The following is a 15,310-nucleotide window of genomic DNA, read 5'->3' as shown; positions in this document are numbered from 1 at the left end:
ACAGCAATCTGGTAAACATTAAGGATGATAGAGGAAGCTAGTACGCTGTTAATTTATATTTACAACAAAGCCACTTTTCAATGTGAGGTTTTCCTCAATTGTGACATTCAGTGAGAAACTCAGGCTATAAATAAGGGAGCAGTCTGCATTCTGATTCAGAGGCTAATTCATTTCAGAGTTTAATTTCTGGTGTTTAATCAATTGTACAGTAATCTGAGATGCTACAGAGGCAAAGCCACAAAAACCATCCTCAGACTCCCATGCGTAAAGTCAAACTCTCTGACCCTAATTCCATTCAGTGAAAAAGTTACCAGTTATGACAATCTGACAGCTGAATGGAAAATGGAAATAACTTCATAGATTCACTCACAGAGAACTTGCTTTTCTGTACTGATTAGATTAGATTAGATTCCCAACAGTGTGGAAACAGGCCCTTCGGCCCAACCAGTCCACACCGATCCTCTGAAGAGTAACCCACCCAGACCCATTTCCCTCTGAATGATGCACATATCACTATGGACAATTTATCATGGCCAATTCACCTGACCTGCATATCTTTGGACCATTGGAGGAAACCGGAGCACCCGGAGGAAACCCACGCGGACACAGGGAAAATGTGCAAACTCCACAGTCAGTCATCCGATGCTGGAACCGAACCTAGGACACTAGTGCTGTGAGGTAGCAGTGCTAACCACTGAGCCACCGTGCTGTTTATGGGAGCTTTCAATGTGTAAATTATCTTGTGATTCCCACATTGCAGAAATAACTACATTACAAAAATACTTGATCAATCGTAAAAATACACGGGATCTATTGAGGCTGTAAAAAATGCTATATAAAGGCATGTTTGCTTCTTCACTGACTCTTGTTTAAAAGTGCTGTTTCTGAACACCTGAAAAGCATGGGGAGTTTCAGCCTAGATTTTGCTCGTAGATCTCTTGAGTGAAATTGAACCTGTGACCTTTTGATTCACAGTTGAGACTGCTGCCCACTAGCCCAAGGTGTCACTAGATACCAGCAGGAGAAGGTCAAAAGGGTGACCGGGGCAGGAACTACTAGGGTCATGTCAAGATAAGATGAAGGAAACCAGGCAGTGATTCACACAGACTGTAATTTCTCAATAAAATGTACGTGGAAGATGCATCCCCAGTTTCCAACTTGACTCTTCTTTTCTTCCCGACGTTTTCTTCAGGTCTCCTTTTGGTCATCCCTTCTCTTATCCTGAATTTTATTTTAAAATTCACCCGTGGGAGATGGGCATCGTTTGCTGGCCAACATTTATTATCTGTTCCTAATTTCTCAGAAGGGCAGTTTGAGAGTCAGCCACATTGCTGTGGATCTGGCATCACATGTAGGCCAGACCAGGTAAGGATGGCAGTTTCCTTCCCTAAAGGGCATTAGTGAACCAGCTAGGTTTTTCCAACAATTGATAATAATTTAATGGTCATCATTAGACTCTTAGTTCCAGATTTCTTTTTATTGAATTCACATTCCACCATCTGCCATGGAGGGATTTGAACCCTGATTCCAAGAGCATTAGCTGAGTTTCTGGATTAATAGCCTAGTGATAACACCACTAAGCCGTTGCCTCCCCCATCACCAAACAGTTGACAAAGCTTCCTGATTTGAATAAAACAACCACAAATAGAGCAACAAAATAACAATCCTCAAACTGTTTTAGTCAACTGTGTAAATAGGATACCGTTCACCATCTTGTCCTCATCTTCAGACATCCCTCCTGCACTCTCAACCATTCTGCACACACACTCAGCCTTATCCTTCCTTCCCCACTGCTTCTATTCCAATTTATACACACCTATCCTTCCCTCACCCACCCATTTCATGAGAGAACAAGACAACAAAATGGCAAATATTAAAATATGGAATGCTTACATGTAGATGTCTAGCCATTTTCTGTAACAGTTTCTAATCTGTATCCTTTAATTCATTCTGGTCAATCATAGCCCTGGAGTATATTGTAATGCTGCTTGTAGGTACAACAGACACTCACCTGACCAGAGTTCACGCCAGGTGTAATGTAACCGTACTCTACATTTCTTCTGATAACAGATGAGTTTGTGAACTATCTGAACACATCGCCTACAAAATACAAAATCAAGGAAGCATTACACTAAAATGAAAAACAACTTGCATTTAATCAAGCATTTAAGCTTAATTAATCCGAAGTGACACTGAAGAAAAAAAATGAACAATTTTCAAGTATGACTACATCCTGGTTAAAAGAAGAATGTTTTAAGAGGAATACTGAAAGAGAGCGCAGGAGGGAAGTCTTCTAATCAAATTCTAGACAGTAGGCTGTGCATGGTTGAAGGCAAAACTGCCAATGAATGGAACGAGGGATGTGTAAAATAAAATGTGTAAAAAGAGCTGTTATGGAAAGTTCGGAGGAGGCTGAATGGATGCAAGTTTAGGATTGGAAGAAATACACAAGGACAGAGACCCTGAAGGGTTTTAAACATATGGCTGAAAATATCAAATTCAGTCATTGGGAAACGAGAAGCCAACGTGAATCTGTGAATACAGAGGTGATGAGTACATGAGACATATTTGTGTTAAGGTAGAGAGTTTTGGATGGACCATAATTTAGTGGTTACAGAATGGGAGGTGAGCCAGTACAAGAGTGTAACAAATTTGGAGCGGAAGGCACATGACTGAGGGCTTTAGATGAAATTAGGTAGGGAAGAGACAAGCAATGTTACTGAGTGGAAGTAGGTCCTGGACAAGACACAGGCTGGAATGCTCATCAAGGTTGACAGAAAATGGAGGACATGAATCCCTACAGTGTAGAAGCAGACCATTCAGCCCATCAAGTCCATACTGACCCTCTGAAGAGCATTCCACCCAAACCCACCCCTTCTCTACCCTAACCCTGTAACTCAGCATTTCCCACAGCAAACCCACCCAACTCGCGCATCTTTGGACTAGGCAATCAGAACTCCCATAGGAAACCCGTGCCAGTAAAGGGGTAATGTGCAAACTTCACACAGTCAATCACCAGAGGGAGGAATCAAACCTGGGTCCCTGGCACTGTGAGGCAATAGTGCTAAACACTAAGTCACCGTGCTGCCCCCATTCCAAAGACTTACCTATGACACAACACCGTAATAAACAAATATAGCTCCAGTATTCTTTATCCTGATGTCCAAAAATTGAAAAGACTTAAAAAACCAGAGGTAAATGGGCCTGTAGACATGTTGAGTTCAGGCCCTTTGGAAAATAAATTTTGCTTGGCTCAAACAGACCAAGTTTTTCCCCAAAAACCTGAACTCAGCATGTCTACATGTCTGTCTGTCTGTCTGTCTTCAACAAATTACCCAAACAATCCTAAACCCATTCAGGCATATCTGAAAACTGAAAATATCTTTTATCCAAAGAACAGCTGGCCCTGAGATTTTCAGATAAAGGATTCCTGACCTGTAGCAAGAGTAAAACTTATGGTCTATCCAGCCAACTCTGACTTGGCCAGTATTACCATCAGCTAGGATCCTATAGTCAGACGAGCAGTGCAAGGGTTGATAAACGTAATAAAAAGCAAGAACTGGAAGTCTGAAATAAAAATATGAGAAAGTGCTGGAAATACTCAGATATCTGGTATCATCAGCAAGGTCATCAACCTGAAATATTTAATCCATTTTGCACTGTTGAAGAGGCTGCCAGCCTGCTGATTAGATTAGATTCCCTACAGTATGGAAACAGGCCACCCAGACCCATTCCCCGACCCGACATTTACTCTTGACTAATGCACCTAACATTATGGGCAATTTAGCATGACCAATTCACCTAACCTGCACATCTTTGGATTGTGGGAGAAAACCGGAGCACTCAGTTATTTCCAAAATTATGTGTTTGTTCCCATGTTGCCAGTATCTACAGTGTTTGCTTTTGTGAAAGCCACATATCAATAACCTAAAAGCAGAAGCTGCAATAATGACATCAAGGAACAGGACATAAATGAAATTATGGCATGGAGCCAGGAGAGTATGTGGGAGGTAATTGCAAGGGCAAAACCAGGTGCAAGTGCTGAATGTACTCTATTCATGATTAGATGGATAATTGTAGAGCTCGATAAGAGCTGGACAATGTAGGAGGGGTGTGGGAGCAGGACTACAGAACAATCAAGGCACCTCACTGCAGCCCCAGTAAGCAGTTGCTTTTTTTTCGCTCCTGAATGGCTGTGGTGACAGAGGAAGGCATCTCACCTGACAGATTCATATCCAGCTCCAGAAAAAACGAACACAGATTTGGTATCAACATATTGCAATGACTTTGAAAATCAGAAGAAGATTGGCAATGGGATGATGGTTTGCAAGAGCTGAGGGGTTGAAGGTGTTTTCTCTGAGGTGAGTAGACAATAAGAATTGAAAGGGAAGGGAAACCTAGTTGAGGAAAGGGAACTGTTTACAATGCAAGACATGGGGGCTAGAAAGAGACTGGCTCTTCAGCAATTTAGCAGGAATGGATGAAGGGAGCAGAAGGCAAGTGTCATGAATAAGACAAACTCCAAGATAATATGAAGGAAAATAGGATGATAAGAAGAAATGAAGATACTGGTTCAGCAATGGTGGCTGTGAGAGGACCACATCTGACAGCAGACTGGTCTATATGTAATGAAGAAAAAGTTCCAGAGTAGAGCAGCAGCTGCAGAACTATGATGGTGGCAAGAAATGTATTAAAGAGTCATTCTGTGCTTAATGATGTTCATATGTGAACTGTTCAGACTATAGTTAATTTGCTTCAAGGGATCTAAAAAGTGGCACAAATCTAACATCATTATTAGCATCCTCACAACACACGCACACTAATTCCCAAATGCTCTATACAATCTTGCACTGTGCCATGCCAGAGGAGCAGATTATCCGATCGCATCAAGAATAGCAGTCAAAGGTACCATAATTAATTTTGGGATCTATGCTTAAAACACGAAAATTCATCAACTACATCTTCTACATTTTGGTTATCCTGGGAGTCTCAGGTCGGCTTCAGATGATGTTTTGTGCGAATGTTCTGATTTAATGTTACCATCAGTCTGGCAGAAAGTTTGATTATGGGGAGTGAATATTGGGGAGTGGGCAATGGGTGAAATTAGAAATTACGTTGAACTTACATGTAAAGGTCCATGGGGAACTCCTTCATCATGTGAGTGACCATAAACTCCACCATTAGATCTGGAAAACAGCAAATTAAGATGTGGAGTGCATTATCCCTGTAATTTATATATTCAATAACACAGAAAACTGCAATTCAGATGAACACCATTCTGTTACTTTCAAAAAGCAATCCATGCCTATTAAACTCTTGTGACACCATATCAAAATCCTTCTGAAAATCCAAATTTACCACAACCATTGGCTTTCCTTTATCTATTAGGTGCATCCTCACATAACTCCAGTAGATTCATTAAGCATGATGTGCCTTTCATAAACCTATTGTGACTTTGTCCAATTCCATTAATACTTATGAAGTGTTCTGTTATCCTCTCCTCAAATAGGTTTCCCTTCCCATTCAGCTGTTATTGTCTTCCCACCTCAGAGAAAACACCTTCAACCCCTCAGCTCTTGCAAACCATCATCCCATTGCCAATCTTCTTCTGATTTTCAAAGTCATTGCAATATGTTAATGATACCAAATCGGTGTTCATTTTTTCTGGAGTTGGATATGAATCTCTCAGGTGAGATGATTTTTAGGCCAACTGGTCTGTAAATTCTGTTTTTTATCTCTCACTTTTTAAATTTTGGGGTTATATTTGCCAGCCCCAATCTATAGGAACTACTCCAGAGTCCACATAATTTTCAAAGATGACCAGTGATTCATCCAATATTTCCAGGGCCACTTCATTTCATAATCTGGGATGTAGCTTATCAGGTCCCATCAGCCTATGAACTTCATTTCCCTAGCAATGTTTTCTTACTAATATAGATTTCCTTCAATTTCACCTCCTCAGTAGACCTTGGTTCCCTAACATTTCTGGGAGATTATTTGAACTCCTTCCTTGTGATGGCAGAACCAAATAGTGTGTTCGGTTCTTCTGCCGTTTTCTTCATCCCCATTATATCCCTATTGGGATAAATGGATGTTTCGCTGGTTGGAGATAAGTGGTGAGCTGAGTGCCACAGGGGTCAGTGTTGGGCCCGTAACTGTTCATAATGTGTGATTTGGAAGAGGAGACCAAGTTTAATGTATCCAAGTTTGCTGATGAAACTAAATTGAGTGGAAAGGCAAACTGTGCAGAGGATGTGGAGGGTCTGCAGAAAGATTTAGACAGGGTAAGTGAGTAGGCAAGGTTCTGGCAAATGGAGTACAATGTTGGTAAATTTGAGGTTTTCCAATTTGGAAGTAAAAATAGTAGGTCAGTATTATTTAAATGGTGAAAGATTGCAGCATGCTGTTGAGTAGAGGAACTTAGGAGTGCTCATACATGAATTGCTAAAAATTGACTGGCAGATGCAACAGGTAATCAGGAAGGGAAACAGAATACTGACTTTCGTTGCTAGAGGGTTTGAATTTAAGAGCAGACAGGTTCTGCTGCAGTTGTACAAAGTGTTGGTGAGGCTGCACTTGGAGTATTTTGCCCCGTTTTGGTCTCTTTACTTGAAGGAGGATATACTAGCTTTGGAGGTGGTGCAGAGGAGGGTCACCAGGTTAATTCGAGGGATGAGGGGTTACCCTATGAGGAGAGGTTGAGATGCATGGGACAGTACTTGCCAAAATTTAAAAGAATGAGAGGGGATCTTATAGAAACTTAAAATTATGAAAGTGATAGATAAGACAGAGGCAGGCATGTTGTTTCCACTGGTGGGTGTGGCTGGGGACGTGGCCTCAAGATGAAGGGGAGTAGATTGAGAACAGAGATGAGGAGGAACTGCTTTTCCCAGAGAGTAATGAATCTATGGAATTCTCTGTTCAAAGAAGCAGTAGAGGCAACTTCATTAAATATATTCAAGATTCGGAGATGCCAATGTTGGACACAGTTATTGAAGACACAGTTGGATGAGTTTTTGTCTGGTAGGGGAGTTAAGGGCATTGGGGGTAATGCAGGTAGGAGGAGCTGAGACAATGGATAGATCAGTCATGATCTTAATGAACAGCACAGCAGGCTCGATGTGCCAAATGGCCTCCGCCTGCTTCTATTACTATGAAACTTTTATAATTTCCCTGGTTTCTGACTACGAGAGATCTACATTTGTCTTTGCTAATCTTTCTTTTCTCTTCACATATTTATAGAACTTTTTACAGTTTATTTGCCCTGCCAGTTTATCTCATGCACTGTTTTACCCCTCTTGATTAAACTTTTTGTTCTCTTTTGAAGAATTCTAATATGCCCACGGTCCTCATGCTTGCTGCTTTATTGGCAATTTTATGCATTTCTTCTTCGGATCTAACACTGCCCCTAATTTATTTTGTAAGCTGCAATGAGTACTTACCATAATATATGCACATGTTCTTTAAATATTAGCCATTGCTTATCCACCATTAAAACTTTTAGCAAGGTTCCCCAATTCATCCTTGCCAATTCATGTCTCATACCCTCATAGTTCCTTTTCAGTTTCGGATTTGACTACTTCACTTTCCAGTTTATGAAGGATTTTATTATATGATGGTTGCTCTTCCCTAAACAAGAATGTTAATTAATCAGATGAGGTGCCAGAAGACAGGAGGTTGGCTAATGTGGTGCCATTATTTAAGAGAGGTGGTAAGGAAAAGCCAAGGAACTATAGAGCAGTGAGCCTGAAGTCAATGGTATGTAAGTTGTTGGAGGGGATGCTGAGGGACAGAATTTACACATATTTGGAAAGGCAAGGACTGATGAGGGAGAGTCAACATGACTTTCTGTGTGGGAAATCATATCTCATGAATTTGATTAAGTTTTTCTGAAGAAGTGCCAAAGAAGACTGATGAAGGCAGAGTAGTGTACGTGGTCTATGTGGACTTCAGCAAGGCATTCGACAAGGTTCTGTATAGGAGACTGGTTAGCAAGATTAGATTACATGGAATCCAGGGAGAGCTAACCATTTGGATACCAAATTAGCTTGAAGGTAGAAGACAGAGGGTGGTTGTAGATGGTTGTTTTTTGGACTGGAGGCCTATGACCAGTAGAGTGCCACAAGCGTCGGTGCAGGGTCCACTGCTTTTTATCATTTATATAAAGAATTTGGATGTGAATATAGGAGCAATGGTTAGTAAGTTTGCAGATGACACCAAAATTGGTGGTGCAGTGGACAGTGAAAAAGGTTATCTCAGAGTATACACAATCTTGACCAGATGGGCCAATGGGCTGAGCAATGGCAGATGAAGTTTAATTTGGATAAATGTGGCGGCTGCATTTTGGTAAGGCAAATCAGGGAAGGACTGATATACTTCATGGTCAGGTCCTGGGGTATGTTGCCAAAGAGATTTTAGGGTGAAGGCTTATGGTTTCTTGAAGGTAGAGTCACAAGTAGACAGGGTGGTGAAGAAGGCATTTAGTAAGCTTGCTTCTATTGGTCAGTGCATTGTGTACTGGAGTTGGGATATCATGTTGCCAGCTATACAAGATGCTGGTAAGGCCACGTTTGGAATACTGCATTCAATTCTGGTCTTCCTGCTAAAGGAAAGATGTTGTGAAACTTGAAAGGGTTCAGAAAAGATTAACGAGGATGTTGTCAGGGTTGGAAAGTTTGAGCTATAGAGAGAGGCTGAATAGGCTGGGGCTAATTCCCCTGGAGCATGGGAGGCTGAAGGGTGACCTTATAAAATTTTATAAAATCATGAGGGGCATGGATAAAGTGAATAGCAAAGGTCCTTTCTCCAGGGTAGCGGAGTCCAAAACTAGGGAGCATAGTTTTAAGGTGAGAGGGGAAAGATTTAAAAGGGACAACCTTTTCATGCAAAAGGCTGGTGCATGTATGGAATGAGCTGAGAGAGGAAGTGGTGGAGGCTGGTGAAGGCATCTGGATGGGTACATGAAGAGGCAGAGTTTAGAGGGATAAGGGCCAAATGCTGGCAAATGGAACTTGACTAATTTAGGATATCTGGTCGGCATGGATGAGTTGGACTGAAGGATCTGCTCCATGTTTTATAACTCTATGACTCTCATCCTTTCTCATTGTACAGAATCCAGTCTAAAATAGTCTGTTCTTTAATTGGTTCCTCAGCACTGTGGTCTAAAAGAACATGAATACACACACCAGGAAATCCTCTTCCATAATATCATTGCTAGCTTGGTATATCCAATCGATATGAAATTGAAGTCATCTATGATTACAGTTATGCCCTTCTGGCACATCTCTCTAATTTCTTGCTTAATACCTTCCCTTATATATTCACTACTATTTGGAGGCTCATAGACAACTACCAACAATGTCTTCTGCCCCTTGATCATACTTATCTTCATCCATAAAGATTCCACATCATGTTTTACTCAGTTAATGTCCTTCTTCACGACTGCACTGATATCTTCCTTTTCCAATAAAGCTACACCACCACCTTTGTTTTTGCCAATCCTTCCGAAATAACAAATACTCTGGATGATCAGTTCTTATCCTTGATCACTCATGCAGTCATGTCTCTGTCATCACAACTATTTCATAACTAGTTACGTCTAGTTGCATTAGTTCATCTACCTGATTGTGAACATTCCATGCATTAAATTGCAAAGACTTTAGACTTGTCTTTTTAACTTTGTTAGTCATCTTACTTTTATTTTGCATTATGGCTCCAATTGTTTCTCTCCCATGTTTTATCCACCTTCCACTTTTGCTTCTCATCTTTCAATTCCAGTCGAAACCCATCCTGCTTGTACTAGTCCTACTGTCCACCTTACCCAGAGACAATCCCATTGTCCCAGCAGTCCGCACCTCTCCCTTGTGCACCATTTCTCCTGTGATTTCTATTCTCACTTGTAATACTGAGATTACCACCTTAGAGGTCCTACATTTTAATTTACATCCTAATGCCCTATATTCTGCCTGTAGGACCTCATTGCTTTTTTCTAACCTATATTGTTGATACCAACATATACTACAACTACTGGACGTTCACTCTGGCCCTTCATAATGTTTTGCAGCTGCTCTGAGACAACCTTGACTCTGGCACCAGGAAAACGATCTGGAGTCTATACAGTTGCCAAAATGCCTGACTGTTCCCCTTACTATTGAATCCCCTATCACTGTAGGCCGGTCATTCTTCTTCCTCCCCTCTTGTACCCCAGACACACCCAGCAGTGCCACAGATTTGGCTTGCACTTCTTGAAGGGGAGGCAGTGGCATTGCAATAACATAGCATTCCAGAACCCAGGCTAATTTTCTGAGGACAGGAGTTTGAATTAAAATCTGGAACAAAGGGCTGACCCAATGGTGTCCACATAATTACTGTCAATTGTTGTAAAAATGCAATTCTTTCAGAAATATTCATTTAGGGAAGGAAATCTACCATCTCACCTGGTTGGCCTATATGTGCTTCCAGCCCAAATGTGGTTGACTTTTAATTGTCCTGGGTGAGAAAGCTTGTAGCCTTAGATGTTACATATCTGCTAAGAAAATTCAGGAAAGAACTTGACCAAGGTGAAGGGGGCACTTGCTCAGAAGAACTGGGGGCATCTGTTCTTAGTGTCAATGGATCGGTGTAAATAAGGGGACAAGATTTGTTCACTTGTGGAATGTGTGGCAGTATGTCTTTCTCACGCTGGGGGCTGGAGGCGTGCATATTTCACAGTTGGATGTCAGATAACTAAAAATTTGGGTTTTATCGAATACTCTTAACCAAACTCATATTCAATACGAAAAGAACTTGTAATTTAATAAGCTGAGTGGAATATGCATGTAATAAAACAAGCCTGATACGTTTTCATGTAAACCACACTGAGCAGATTTGAATTTATGAAGCTCAGCTCCCGTATCTTGACTGTTCTGGAATATGAATGTCTCATTACCCCGACAAGCTAGGAAAACATGAAGGCTGAAACTGAGATAGTAAGAAAGTTGGAAGAGAGTCAGGTGAGAGTGAGAGAGAGAGAAAACATTCTTCTGTAAATTACATTCACTGACCTAAGGGTTCAAAGGACACAGAGAGAGAGAGAGACAGAGACAGAGACAGACAGACAGGATGGAAGCTGCTGGAAAGATTAACTCTTTATGGTCTGATTTGAATGTGCACTGGCTTGTCATGGATTGAATGTTTGTGTGTTGTTCCCTGGAGCTCGAGATCCAGGAATGTTATGAATTTAATTTGCATTCTGGGTATCTATGATGATTTTAAAAGAAAAAGCCACTTTGTAGGACAATGATACTGGGCATGTTAGCTGAGCGAGGTTACTTCATGACCTTTCCACATAGTTTAGACTAGCCCCTCATTATGATGTACTGTTAAAAGGGAAGGTTATCTAGCCAAAGCAATTAGCCATTTGGGGCCTGGCTGGATCAAGGGTTCCCACTTTGATGTGCATGTAGCTTAATTAGTCAAGCATACTCAGACCTGTCAATGAGTTCCTCTTCCTCTGCAAACTTTTGCCATTTTATTGCTGTTCATCTGATTAAGGACATGTGGTGTTTTTATAATTTTAATACCAATTTCTGTCTAAAGACAACTTGTTTGCAGCAATAAGGGGAGCAGCCTGACAGAGCTCTTAGGGGTAAGAGCTGGCGCTACTACTTTGCTAATGGTTTTAAAACCTTAGCTCAAGCCTGGCTTGTAGGTATCTATGTTAAAGTGTAACATTGATGCCATTGGTAAATAAAGCTAATAATTTAAACTAAACTGTCTGTAAGAGTTTTATATTTCAGACTACCACAGAGTACGATCTCTGGGACGAACCAAGAGAGACTTACAGGTCAAGTCCCACAGGGATTCCCTGAGCCGTTTCGAATAGGTACTTTAATATCTGGACAACTAGGGATGAGCAATCAATGCTGACCTGGCCAGCAATGCCCACATCCTACAAAATATCTCCCGAGAAATCTCATCCCCAATAATATCCATGGTATGTCTGGTACAGAGTGGTATAGCAAAGGGATTCCTGTACAACAGAAATCGAAACACTGACATTTTAAATTTATAGAAAGTGAAAGGACCAGCAAATCAGTCAACTATTTTAATACTAAAATAATTCTGATTTCTTTTCACGTTGTCTCCATTTCTTCAATTAGCTTTGCTTTGATGTAATGTCAGCGAAATGGCCACATCCTAATTTTGCATGCTGGTAAATTAGATTTAATTACCATAATTCATTCATATATATTCATCAGTAGTTAGATAATGAAAAGATCCTTCCAGTCTCAAAGATGGACCTTTTAGAAATTTTAGGTGGAAGCTAACATGATTTGCACAGGTATTAATTGTAATAGATAGCACACAGCCCAGGTACAAGTGGATTACAGCCATAGTAGTATTACAAAAGGACTCAGTGCCCCCAGCTCAAATAGGAGGAAAAAAAAATTAGTTTCGAACTGCTAAGCTGTGGACAAGAAATTAGAATCTGAATTTGAATGGGAATCAAGTCTCAACCACAAAACCAAGGCTACCACACCAAACAGCAGTACTGAGGGAGCACTGCATTGTCAGAGGTGTCATCTTTCAGGTAGGATGTTAAACCAAAGTCCTCTCTGCCCTCTTGGGTGGATACAGAAAAGGGTCCAATCAGACTATGTCTAGCAGGTGGACTGGAGCAGTTCAAGGCAGCTCACACCACCTTCACAAGGGTACCTAAGGATGGGCAATAAATGTTGGCCAGCCAGCAATGCCCATACCCTACAAATGAATAGGAAGAACAACAACGGCGTGTTGATTTAGTAGTTTTCATGACTGCCAAATGTGCGTCAGCCCTGCACAGCTAATGAAGTACTTTAGATAATTTTTAAGTGTTCTCATGTGGAAAATATGGCAGCGAATTTGTTAACAGCAAGCTCTGCGCTTTTCCAGCAACACATTTTAAGCTCCTACAAAAGCAATGTAATGATGACCACATAATCTGTTTCTGCTATGTTGAGTGAGGGATAAATATTGGCCAAGATGGGTACATACAGGTGGCCAAAAAGTGTCATGGATTTATTTTTTACATCCAATGATTCCAGACTGGGTATCATGCCAATATTTTATCCAACAAGAGGACCTGTCACTAATACAGCACTCTCTCAGTAATGCATTAGGATTGTCAGCTCTGATTTTTCAATTTTAGTCCTGTACAGGGGCTTGAACTTTGACTCTCGAGAATTCAGCGCACTACAAAGTGAACTACAGTTGACATTATTTCATAAAAAAGGATCTCCTGCTGTTGTCCTGAACAAAAGATTTATCCATCACCCAACATCAACAAAACAGATAAGCAACAACATGATAAATGACTAAGTTAAGGGAGCTTGCTGTGGGCAAATTAGTTGCTAGATTTCCTGTATTATGACATTGAAATATGTCGCTAGTTGTGAAGCATTTTGGAATTCCCAAGATCATGAGAAGTTCTTTATAATACAATTTCATTCAGATATCTCAGCATATCCTTGAGCAAGCTGTACACGTGGGGTGTAGGTACATGAATAATGTTTTGGAATTTTTTGACAGCTAGCACGTGAAAGAGGGAGCGCATAATTTGGGATGGAAAAGAATCAGAGTGTTGCACAAGATTAGCTTCCACTTAATTCACTACATTTGTGTGTCCTTAAGCAAACAATATGGGCAAGCATGACAGCATACTGAGTGGTGAGAAAGACTTTTAGAGGTGTGTGCCTGTGATAGATGCAGAAACCTGTGTGCATGAGTGTGTGTGTGTGTGTGTGTGTGTGTATGCGCACGTGCACACGCATGCGTGAAGATGCGTGTGCACATGTACAAGCGTGCATACACACACACAGGCCCACTGCACATATTTGAACTTAGTTGTTGCAAGACCCACCCGAGTCTGATGATGCTTTCAGTCAGGCAATAATTGATATAGTTGTTGCAGTTATGGTGAGTACAATCAGATAATAGCAGATAATAGCAAATAATAATCGCAGCTATTTATTATCCCTGAAATACTGGCTTATAACAGAAGCTGCACAGGCCCAAAGTGTACCAGTCAGATATCCTCCTGTCACGTGGAATCACAGTTGAATGCAATCTTTATCTTATCTATGTCCAAATTATATCACTTAAAAGCAAAGTCATAAAAATCACTGAATACAGCAAAGAAAGAGGCCATTTGGCTCATCACACAATTGTGACCTCTTTGATAAAGCCATCCAATTAATCTCAGTCCACCTTGCTTTTTTCCAAAAATGTATCTTTTTTCTCTCTCAATGGTAAAATACTTTTTGGCTCAACTCATCCGTGCTGATCAGATATTCTAAACTGATCTAGTCCTATTCGTCAGCTTTTGGCCCTTATCCCACTAAGCCCTTCCTATTCATATACCCATCCAGATGCCTTTAAAATATTGTAAGTGTACCAGCCTCCACCACTTCCTCTGGCAGCTTGTTTAAACAAGCATCACACTCTGCGTGAAAAAGTTGCCCCTCAGGTCCCTTTTAAATCTCTCTTCTTTAACTTTAAACCAATGCATTTTAGTTTTGGACACTCCCCCCATCCCACATCACCACCTCCCCGCCCCCTGCCCCACCCCCCAACTCTGAGAAAAAGACATCTTAATTATTCACCCTATTCATGCCCCTCATGATTTTATTAGCTTCTACAAGGTCTACAGCATCCCAAGGAAAATAGCCCCAACCTATTCAGCCTCTCCCTATAACGCAAACCCCCAGAAAGAGCCTTGTCAATCTTTTCTGCATCCTTTCAAGTTTAACAACATTTTCCCATTGCAGGGAGACCAGAATTGAATGCAGTATTCCAAAAATGGCCTAACCAATGGCCTGTACAGCAGCAAAATGACAACCCAACTCCTACACTCAATGTACTGACCTCTGAAGGCAAATGTACCAAATGCCATCACCATCCTCTCGACCCGTGACTCCACTTTCACGGAACTATGCAGCACCCCAAGTTCATTTTGCTTGGCATCACTGCCAAGACCTTACCATTAAGTGTATAAGTCCTGCCCTGATTTGCCTTACCAAAATGCAACACTTCACATTTATCTAAATTAAACTCCAGCTGCCACTCCTCAGCCCACTGCCCTATCTGATCAAGCTTACTCTGAGGTAACCTTCTTCACTGTCCACTACACCTCCAATTTTAATGTAATCTGCAAACTTACTAACCATTCTTCCTATATTCTCATCCAAATCATTTATACAAATGACGAAAAGTGGTGTACCCTGCACCAATCCTTGAAACATACCATTGGTCACAGGCATCCAGCCTGAAAAACTCTCTACCACCCTCTGTC

General features: G+C 41.0%; 1 protein-coding gene across 1 annotated transcript in view; it reads right to left on the bottom strand.

The window, feature by feature from the left end:
• The window catches only part of armh3 (armadillo like helical domain containing 3), a 151,629-nt gene that overhangs the window by 55,605 nt on the left and 80,714 nt on the right, over positions 1-15,310 (bottom strand). The window contains exons 19-20 of the mRNA XM_043712942.1: positions 5,126-5,186; positions 2,012-2,100 (exon numbers count right to left, since the gene is read on the bottom strand). Of these exons, the coding sequence (XP_043568877.1) occupies positions 2,012-2,100; positions 5,126-5,186 (150 nt within the window). The remainder of the gene's footprint in view (positions 1-2,011; positions 2,101-5,125; positions 5,187-15,310) is intronic.

This window comes from Chiloscyllium plagiosum, chromosome 22, assembly GCF_004010195.1.
Source record: "Chiloscyllium plagiosum isolate BGI_BamShark_2017 chromosome 22, ASM401019v2, whole genome shotgun sequence".
Taxonomy (NCBI): Eukaryota; Metazoa; Chordata; class Chondrichthyes; order Orectolobiformes; family Hemiscylliidae; genus Chiloscyllium; species Chiloscyllium plagiosum.
Note: the sequence above shows the minus strand (reverse complement) of the source record. Positions and strands in the feature narration are given on the sequence as shown.